General features: G+C 37.3%; 2 protein-coding genes and 1 pseudogene across 2 annotated transcripts; 1 reads left to right on the plus strand and 2 right to left on the minus strand.

Annotated features, from left to right (window-relative positions):
- Window positions 1-59: 59 nt before the first annotated feature.
- LOC113681082 (melatonin receptor type 1B-B) lies at window positions 60-3562 on the minus strand. Its single transcript, XM_027198148.2, has one exon. It carries the CDS (start codon window positions 2415-2417, stop codon window positions 1482-1484), a length of 936 nt encoding a protein of 311 aa, XP_027053949.2. The 5' UTR covers window positions 2418-3562; the 3' UTR covers window positions 60-1481.
- A 319-nt stretch (window positions 3563-3881) lies between these two features.
- Window positions 3882-4406, plus strand: LOC149035718 (caveolin-1-like; annotated as a pseudogene).
- Window positions 4407-7322: 2916 nt separating this feature from the next.
- On the minus strand, window positions 7323-10539 carry LOC113681142 (melatonin receptor type 1B-B-like). The gene has a single exon (XM_027198210.2). It carries the CDS (start codon window positions 8840-8842, stop codon window positions 7868-7870), a length of 975 nt encoding a protein of 324 aa, XP_027054011.2. The 5' UTR covers window positions 8843-10539; the 3' UTR covers window positions 7323-7867.
- Between the last annotated feature and the right edge of the window lie 21 nt (window positions 10540-10560).

A 10560-nucleotide genomic window follows, 5' to 3' on the forward strand; every position in this document is an offset into this window, starting at 1 on the left:
AACAATTGAAACTGTAACAATAAATATTTGCTTCTCCTGATGTAAATCAACATTGATACGAAACATCATAACTGTAGTGGAGACTATTGCGTCCAGTCACAAAAATAACTCAGTCTGATTTTCTAATTAAATGACATTAAACAGTTTCTGAACAAGAACGAAGTAACCATTCCTACTACGAGTCGTTCGTAAAGCCTATGATGAGAAGACATGTTTCTACTCTGAATTATTGGAACTCTCAGCTTATTTTCAAATGCAAATCAACATTAATGTCTACGTCGTAACAAAAGTGGAGACTATAACATCGAACACAATCTTATTTTCTAATTTTAACGATTATTAACTGTAAAGGGATCTGAAATAACAAGCTCGCACGGTACCATGTCGTTCCAACACTTGGGAATTGAACAAAATAGCAAAATAAATTAGTGTCACAAGTTTGTTTCTTACTGAATCTAGCAGTGTTCGACTATCGCGGAAAAGGCTCAAAACGACCTCTCTCCGAACATTGAGCTAAATGCTTGCGCATTTTCCCTTGGTCAAAAGAAACATCCGACGGGTCATTTCCAGCTGCCAGTTTGTATGCATTGGCGATACGCATGCATATTTTAAATTTAAAACAGACATTAGTAAGCACTGAAACGTAAAGTATTATCTATTTCTACGAGAACGTCAAGGATGATGTTTTCACTCAGTTCTGTAGGGGGGTCCAAATCCGCGGAGGGGGGTCCATATCTACTGGCGAATTTGGACCGAGGGTCCAAATCCGTTAGGACACCGGCAAACTATACAATTTTTGCTCGACCACAAAGAAATTAAGCTTTGAAATTTGAAATTAGCTTTTCCTCTACTCTCCGGCTCAAGCCGAAAATAACTGAAAAAGTTTATAACTGAAAGATAAGAATGATTCAGCTTACAAAACATTCAATATCATTCAATCTTCAATTCTTTATAGGACCTTCCCTGGAATACGAAACATTTATTTTAACAATCAGCCAATGTTTACTGAACAAAATTCAGAGGGGAGTGCAAAAATTTGACGAAGCTGATACGATCCAGCAAAATGAAAATTCAGACAGAAACGTAGTTCGCACACAACTTCTCTTCACATGTTGATATTGGGCAATATTGAAAAATAATTGCCTCCAAATGAACCTATTCTGCGTTTCCACGTACTAGCTTGAAAACTTGAGAATCAGTTGAACTTAATTAGATTTCGTGCAGCACCAGATTCCAAACACCCCTTGTACGGCTGACTGAATTCAGAGGCACGCGTACAATTGTTATGTGTCCAGTCATTAAACTCCTGTAAATTTGGATACGTTCATTTTCACCCTTGTTCTTCCTCGCTACGAAGATTTTATTTTTCTCGTTTGGTGATGAATTAAAAACGCATTCGCTTTATCAGATAAGGGGATTATTGACAGAGATAAGTATATAGCAAACAGATTGCAACTCCGAACAAAATTTGACTTATATGTTTATTCCTGTGGTTCGACCCTTCTTGTTATTCGACATATGGAGTTGAATTCTTCCCTAAAATCCTTGTTTAAAATACCGTAAATAACTGGGTTTAAACAACTTCCCAGTCCTACCGTAACTGAGCCGAAAAAGTAGACTTGCCGAGGAATAGGAAAATGTTCGTGAAAACTTTCGATCAAAATAATCACTAGAAATGGAGTGTAACATATTGTGAAGCTGACAACAATGCACGACAACAAACGATTGAGATGAACATCTTCGGCATTTACATTAGAAGAACTCATATGAGAAGTGTGCCTTTTAACAAAACGCCACACCTTAAAATAACAGATAAAGATCACTTGGTAAGGTATAAAGGCCTCGAAAACTCCAATTAGAGCGATAAGAGTGTAACTTGCGCTGCTAAAGTCAAACAAGCAAACAATATGGCCGGGATGAAACACATTATGAACATTCGTGATGTAAAATGATACCGGAATGGCACCCGTGAAACACCAAGCAAATGCTATGGAAATCAAAATTGTTTTAACCGACACCAGTTTGCGATGCATGTTTGGATAGACAACTTTTAAAAACCTGTTGGCTGCAATAAGAGCCATGTTCATCAGAGATGTTGTCCCGAGCATGGTAGCCAAAGACGCTTGGAACCAACACAGCGTTGCTCCAAACATCCAATTTCCAACCATCGCCGAGACGCAAGTAAACGGCATTGCAACAGCAGATAATACTAAATCCGAAACAGCTAGTGAAATTATGTACAAGTTGAAAGGTTTTCGTAGTCGCGGATTTCTATATACAGCAACAAAAACTAGACCATTTCCCAGAACTGATACTCCCGTAATAACAAGACAAATTAGTGTCTCGATCACAACGAGGAAAGTTCGTCGTGTTTGAAGCTCTGAATAAAGCTTCTCTTCATATTCGTGTCGGGTCATTTCAAGTCTACCGCAATCCACTGAACTTGTCGTTGACACTCAATACTTTTGGTGCAATCTCCCGTATTTAACTTGGTAATACGTCAAGACATAACTCGCACTATTCAAAATTATCACACATCTATAGCTATCCGTGATTGGTCAAAAACTGTTCAGACGACAAATCATTTGTCTTTATTGACAAACCACCGTTAGTTTTTATCCGAATCGGCTGAGAGAATATCAGTTCGATACAGATGATAACAGGAAATAAATTTAAATCGCCTTTTATCTTTTTTCGATTCTACTTTTCTCTTTCTAATTTCTATTAGCAGGTGATAAAGTGTGGTCTTTGATGACACGTGAGCTCCTTTACGGGGGGGCGTACTTTAACAGAAAGTCAATTTATTTATCCCAGTAGCATCCACTTTTAATTACGTTTAGCGAAATTGAAAAAAAAAAAAAAAAAAAAAAAAAAAAAGACGACATTGTCGGCGCCTTCTGGGTTAAGGCATCCCTGTTTGGATTTAACTTATCATAGGCTTTCCTTTCGGATAAATCGAAGTACTGAACATAAATCATTTTTTTCTTCTATGTTACAGTCGTAGCCGATTAAAAGTGATTATCTTAACTATCTTAAAGGATTGTGTATGTTTTTTCAATCAATGGATGTGGGTATAAGCGAAACATTTTTCTATCAAAACATAGGGTCGTCAATCAGTCAAAAAGTAGATCTATTAGAGGTCAGTAAAAAGAAATAATATTGCCTACGGGTATCAGATGATGCGCGATTGTTAATATCCCCGTGTGACGTCAGTTTATAACTTGGTCTGCGAAAGAAGTAAGAAAGTCATTATTTTTAAACAAAGAGTTGCGGGAGAATTTACTTATAATTAAAAAGTCTTCCTCACCCGAAGCCAATTTTAATCATAAATTAAGAATCATGACAACAAATTCTGCGGAGTGAGTCGAAAGGTCTTAAGCGGTTAATGTCTGGAGTCATCCGTCAGATCGTCAACTAATTTCTAGCCACCTTCAATTACCACTTACTGTCTCACAGTTGCGTCGATTTCCTGTATCTTATATAGAATTTATAATCTTTCGAGCGCAGCCGCAGGTTATTTGCTTCCCATGAATCGGCCTTCACTTGTTTCATTAGTTATGAATCACAAATCATATCAGCCATGCAACGAGCAAAAACCTGCCATGTTAGCAGTTTGGGCAATATGAAATTTGACCTACAGTGAGCCGTCCGCGATATAAAGGAAAAAAAAACTGAATGCTTTCATTGAACGAACTAAACCACCATAAACTTGATCCACCCTCTCACCGCTATAAAGAGCGATTCTTTTGACCCGTGTGGCGTGACACTCATTTGTGGAACAATTGAAAGACTCCTTATCTGTAACCTGAAATGCAACTGAAATGAAACGTATTTTTCAGTGATTAAATGCATAGATTTCGAAAGCGCAGTACTTTTACGAAATGGGAGTGAGTATCCTGTTGTAAATGAGCGAGTTTTTATATGACTATTCTAAGTTTAATTTCCCACCAGAAACAAGCTATGAAATAAATTTATGAAAAACCAAAACCAGTAACGACTTGCAATGAAAAGTGACTCAGACTTTTTTCGCTCTCTCCTAACAAGTTTTCTTTCAAGACTTATTTGCTGAGCTGGATGGATCCCACAGCATTGATAGGGTCTGGCGGGCGAGCTTTAATAAGTTCGTGGCCACCAAGTACTGGTGTTACAGGATAATTACAGCTATCTGTGGAGTACCTACTGCCATCTTGTGCGGAATCTACTTTGCTTGTCTAAGTTTTGATTACATCTAGTGCATCATTCCCTGTTTGCGCGCTTACGTCATTGAACTGCAGTGCCTTGGAAAGCTGTTTAGCCTGTGTGTGCGCACATTCTTCGACCCGTTTTTTGAGTCTGTGGGAAGAATTTTTGGCGGAATGAGGATTTCTCATGCAAGAGAAGACAACAAACCCTTTTCGGCATGGTAACATTTGTCTTGACACGCAAATGTTACTTACTGAGTTGTCTTGATATTCTAAAAGTGCAGAGAAAAGAACTTAAAACACGAAACTAAACTTAGGAACTCTGTATTCATTTTTTACACGGTGCTAGACGATGTTATAGTTTGTCAGCATTATACAATTAAAATATATCAACTAACCTAATATGTATTCTTATACATATACCGCATTTACAATGATTAAGGCTCAATTCGACTATTCGCTTGGGAATTTGCAAAGTTTTTTCGTTTACATGTTGCAAGAAGAACTTTATCATAAGTCTAGTTTAAAGATTGCAAATATTCCTGGCTTTTCAATTCAGGTTATATTCTAGCATGTCTCAAATTGAACATACGTCTTTTATACATACTTTTATGTACTTTTTGAATTATATTTTTATATTTACTTTTATGTACTCAATTTGCCACAGTATAAAAATTCTTCTTTCAAATTAAAACGAATGCATTCGATTATTCCCCACATAATCACTCTCATTAGTTTCTTTAAGATGTCTAATTTACAAAACAGCTGTCGCTCCTCGTGATTTGATATGCAGTAAGCGACTTGGAGTATCGCACATCCTGCTGGCTAGAGTGTTAGTCAATCGTAGGTTAGCCCCCCCCCCCCTTCCCTCTCCTCCCCCATCTGCATTTGGTTAGCCAAGACAGTCTTTGAACGACTTATCAAAAATTCCGCTTTGGTGTCACAAACCCTAATCCTTCATGCGCTACGAATTTTCGTCTTTAAATAATGACCGATTTCTGGCAGGTTTCGCCTTGTTTACTTGAAGTTCAGTGAAAAGGTCTCTCATTCGCTCATTAGACCATAATATAAATTATGAATATCAAAGGTTATACAACACGAATTTAAAGAAAAAAAGTGTATTCTGCAATTCTCTTATTAAGTACTGTTGACATAAGCCGAACCCAAATTTTCACCAAGACTGTATGTCCTTAGTCTCTCATTGGTTTCTGTCCTCGTCAGTCCTTGTCTCTCCCGTTATCGTTGATGTTGTTATAGATGTCGCTGCCAGTGTTGCTTTTCGTTATACTGCTGTCGTCTCTGTTTTTACTTTTGATCATGCTGTTTAATTGCCTTCAGTGTTACCTCTGCATGCTTTGAATCTCTTCGACCGTTCTCGTTCTCCTTGTTGTGGTCGTTGCTGTTGATGTTTTTGTTGATCTTCATGGTGTTGCTGTTGCTCTTGTTGTTGTTGTCGTTTTTTCTAATGTTGTTGAGTCGTTGACTCTGAGGTTTTTATGCAGAGTGCACCTGCTAGGAACATTCCAACAGTTTTCTCAGTCCTTTACGTATATCTTTGTTTGGCCCAAAGTTCAATAAAGGATTGAAAACTGCATTCAGATGCAGAAAAAAATTGAAGAAAGGCTAAAACGGTTGCGCGGTCCAAAATCCATGCATGTACTAAGACACAGGATAAAGTGTGGCTGGGAGAAAGATAACAATACCAAGAGACATGAATATGAAAGCGATCTTCGCAGTAATGAACACTACTTAAGCTGTTGCGAAAATAAGGCCTGAAAAAAAAAATTCAGGCCCGCGCGAAATTTTAACCCACGAACTGTGCGACACTGGTGCAGTGCGGTGTAGAGAAACTACAATAGATGAATAAATGGCAGAAATTGAAAAATATAATCTTCATGAATTTAGCAAGGGAACATCTCAGTATTAAAAAAAAATCTGAATCAATGATTGCCTAACGACTACTGATTTGCATAGATAAACGAACGTTCAATCGTTTGTCCCAAGATGAAAGAGTCAGGCTAAGCGATCGTGTGTTGATCGCGACGTTTCGACTGCTAGTCTTCGTCAGACAACGAGGTCGAAAGCCTAAAATGTTTATAGCCTTCTGTTGTGTGTACAAAATGCACATAGACAACGAGACAACCCAGCTTTTGCTGGGTTGTCTCGCTGATTATGAACATGCAGCATCAATTAAAAAATTTATCAGAGAAATCGTTTAACCCTTGGACTCCCAGATCAAATTTGTGATTCTCCTTACTGTCAACCATACAATTCTTATAATGTTAGTTCAGAGAATTTAGTATTGAATCAACTAATTGTCACCAAATTGATATTTTTCTTTATTCTCATCACTTATCTGGTTGATATTGTAATGATATTGTAAGGAGAAATTCTGTCTTGGTCACTGATGGGAGTTATAGGGTTAAGCACAGGTAAAAGATCTCGTTCCATTCCAACTCAGTGGTTCGGATGAACTGATTCTGTTGACGAAAAGACGATCTGATTAAAGTCGAAGATCCTCTTAGGTAAATTAGTGTAGGTAATCACAAGATTTCAATTGCAACTTGGAATAAATAATAAGAATGATCATAATAATATCAATAATAAAGAGTAATGACAATAACAATTATAACAGTAATAATATCGATAATGATTATTGTATTGATAATAATTACAATAATACAGTCGATCCTGTATTAAGCAGCACCGTATTAAACGGTCTCCTCTATTAAGCAGTCGTGGTCATTAATTACTGAGTCCAAGCATTGTTTCCCGCTTGTATTGGACGGTCACTTAGAGCGGAACCCCTCAAATAAAACTAAGGATAATCTCTGAAGCAAAATTTTATCCATGTTTTTCTCCTCTCAATTTAAATAGTATTTTTGAGCGACTCTTTGTATATCAGGAGGTCAGTTATAGGATGAAATGGCCCTCTAAGTTCGTATTTTCATAGCATCACTATTCTGTGGAACCTTTATTAAGCGGTCATTCCGCCATTCCCCACAATGTACAAGTTCGGATGCACTGCGTTGTCCACTTAGTACTGGCCATAGTTCATTTCATAACTTTTTGCTGATGTCGATCTCAAATATTAAGTGCTCACTCAGGCGAAAATGAAACAGCAAAAGCTCTCTACATTCACGGAAAATCATACTTTATTTGCGAATATCAAACATGTCATAGTACATGTCATAATACTGCAGTAGACTGGTCAGTATATTTACCTTGCAGATACGACTTTAGATTTGCATTTGCATAGTCTGTTGATGACATTATACTAAAAAGTGACGACAAGCTGACATTTATTCTCAGAGTCAAGTCAAAGTAAGTTGAAACTCTCAAGTCTCAGTGTAAGAGCCAGATAACTATTAAGCTTCAGACAGTATCGACACTTGTGAAACAGTTGAACTTGATTAGATTTCGTGCAGCACTCGATTCCAAACACCCTTTGTACAGCTTACTGAATTCAGTGGCACAAGTACAGTTGTTATGTGTCCAGTCATCAAACTCCCATAAATTTGGACTCGTTCATTTTCACTCTTGTTCTTCCTTTCCACGAAGATTTTATTATTCTCATTTGGTGATGAATTAAAAACGCATTCGCTTTATCAGATAAGGGGATTATTGACAGAGATAAAGTATATAGCAAACTGATTGCAACTCCGAACAAAATTTGGCTCATATGTTTATTCCTGTGGTTCGACCCTTCTTCGTATTCGACATATGGAGTTGAATTCTTCCCTAAAATCCTTGTTCAAAATACCGTAAATAACTGGGTTTACACAGCTTCCCAGTCCTACCATAACTGTGCCGAAGAAGTAGACTTGCCGAGGAATAGAAAAATGTTCGTGAAAACTTTCGATCAAAATAATCACTAGAAATGGAGTGTAACATATTGTGAAGCTGACAACAATGCACGACAACAAACGATTGAGATGAACATCTTCGGCATTTACGTTAGAAGAGCTCATATGAGAAGTGTGCCTTTTAACAAAACGCCACACCTTAAAATAACAGATAAAGATCACTTGGTAAGGTATAAAGGCCTCGAAAACTCCAATTAGAGCGATAAGAGTGAAACTTGCGCTGCTGAAGTCAAACAAGCAAACAATATGGCCGGGATGAAACACATTATGAACATTCGTGATGTAAAATGATACCGGAATGGCACCCGTGAAACACCAAGCAAATGCTATGGAAATCAAAATTGTTTTAACCGACACCAGTTTGCGATGCATGTTTGGATAGACAACTTTTAAAAACCTGTTGGCTGCAACAAAAGCCATGTTCATCAGAGATGTTGTCCCGAGCATGGTAGCCAAAGACGCTTGGAACCAACACAGTGCTGCTCCAAACATCCAATTTCCAACCATTGCCGAGACGCAGGTAAACGGCATTGCAACAGCAGATAATACTAAATCCGAAACAGCCAGTGAAATTATGTACAAGTTAGAGGGTTTTCGAAGTCGCGGATTTCTATATACAGCAACAAAAACTAGACCATTTCCCAGTATTGATACTCCCGTAATAACAAGACAAATTAGTGTCTCGATCACAACGAGGGAAGTTTGTCGTGTTTGAAACTCTGAAGAAAGCTTCTCTTCATATTCGTGTCGGGTCATTTCAAATCTATCGCAATCTACTGAACTTGTCGTTGACATTTGTTACTTTTGGCACAATCTCCCCTATTTAACTTGGTAATGCGTTAAGACATAACTCGCACAATTCAAAATTATCACACATCTATAGCTATCCGTTATCGGTCAAAAACTGTTTGGACGATAAATCATTTGTCTTAATGGACAAACCAGCATTAATTTTTATCCAAATCGGCTGAGAGAATCTCAATTCGATACAGGCAGAAGCAGGAAATCGATCGAAATCGCCTTTTTTTTTTTCGATTTTACTTCACTATTTGTAATTTCTATTGGCAGGTGATTAAGTGTGGTCTTTGATGACAGGTGAGCTCATTCACTGGGGGAGCGTACATTGACATAAAGTCAATATCCAGTCGATTTGTTTATCCAAGTAGCATCCACTTTTAATTACGTTTAGCGAAATTGAGAAAAAAAAGGCGACATGGTCGGCGCCTTCTGCATTAAGGCATCCCTGTTTGGATTTCACTTATCATAGGCTTTCCTTTCGGTTAAGTCGAAGTACTGAACATGAATCATTTTTTCTTCTATTTTACAGTCGTAGCCGATTAAAAGTGATTATCTCACAAACCACTTAACCGTCTTAAAGGACTGTGAATGTTTTTCAATCAATGGATGTGGATGTAAACGACACATTTTTCCATCAAAACATAACGTCATTCAGTAGTCAAAAGATAGAACTACAAGAAGCCAGTTTGAAAAGAAATAATATTGCCTACGGGTATTAAATAATAAGCGATTGTTGATATCCTCGCGTGGCGTCAGGTTATAACTTGGTCTGTGAAAGAAGTAAGAAGTTCATTATCTTTAAAGAAAAGAGTTGCTGGGGAATTTACGGATAATTAAAGTCTTCCTCCGGAGCCAATTTTAGTTATAAAATTAAGAATTATGACAACAACTCATTCTGCGGAGTGAAAAGTTCTGGAGCGGTTACTCTTTAGAATTATCCGTCAGATGGGCGACTGTTTTAATCGTCAAGCTGATCTCTAGTCACGTTCAATGACCACCTACTGTTATCTCACAGTTGCGTCGATTTCCCGTAACTTATTAAGAATTTATCATTTTTAGAGCACAGTCGCAGATTAATTGTTTCCCGTGAACCGGCCTTCATTTGTTTCATCAAATATAAATCACAAATTCACAAATCCTTAAACAACGAGATTTTTCAAGTAAGTCATGCAACGAGAAAAAAACTTGCCATGTTAGCAGTTTGGGCAATATGAAAATTTGACCGAATCTGAGCCGTCCACGATATAAAGAAAAAAAACTGAATGCCTTCATTGAAAGAACTTAATCTTGTCGTTATTTGTTTGAGGTTCATAACAGCTATCGACAAAGAAATCTGCTAGATAAAATGTGTAACTGACCGTAACTATTACGCTTCGTTAGCCATGAGCAATTCTATTTTACACTATTGATATAATGGTTCGTCGAATAGGCGCCTAATTAAAATTTCGGCTAAAAGCGGGGGCGATATCAATTAAAAGGCGCTTAATCGAAGAGGGGCACTTAACAAGTTTTGCCTTCAACGAACAAACTTTATTTTGGCTAAATCTTAAAAAGAAGGAAAAAAAAACTAACACACTAATCACGTAGAGTCAATATAGAGAAAGAAAAGTAACTAGAAGTGAAAAACTTTTTGCTTGTACTTATCCAATTGTAGTTCAAGCTTTAAAGGTTGTAAATAAAGTGGCAATAAAAAACCATGACTGAATCGTTAAGGA

This window comes from Pocillopora damicornis, chromosome 13 (genome assembly GCF_964200805.1).
Source record: "Pocillopora damicornis chromosome 13, jaPocDami1.2, whole genome shotgun sequence".
Taxonomy (NCBI): domain Eukaryota; kingdom Metazoa; phylum Cnidaria; class Anthozoa; order Scleractinia; family Pocilloporidae; genus Pocillopora; species Pocillopora damicornis.

Excerpts from the sequence above, each read along its gene's own strand:
- LOC113681082 (XM_027198148.2), bottom strand. The coding sequence starts at position 2,417 with ATGACCCGACACGAATATGAAGAGAAGCTTTATTCAGAGCTTCAAACA.
- LOC113681142 (XM_027198210.2), bottom strand. The coding sequence starts at position 8,842 with ATGTCAACGACAAGTTCAGTAGATTGCGATAGATTTGAAATGACCCGA.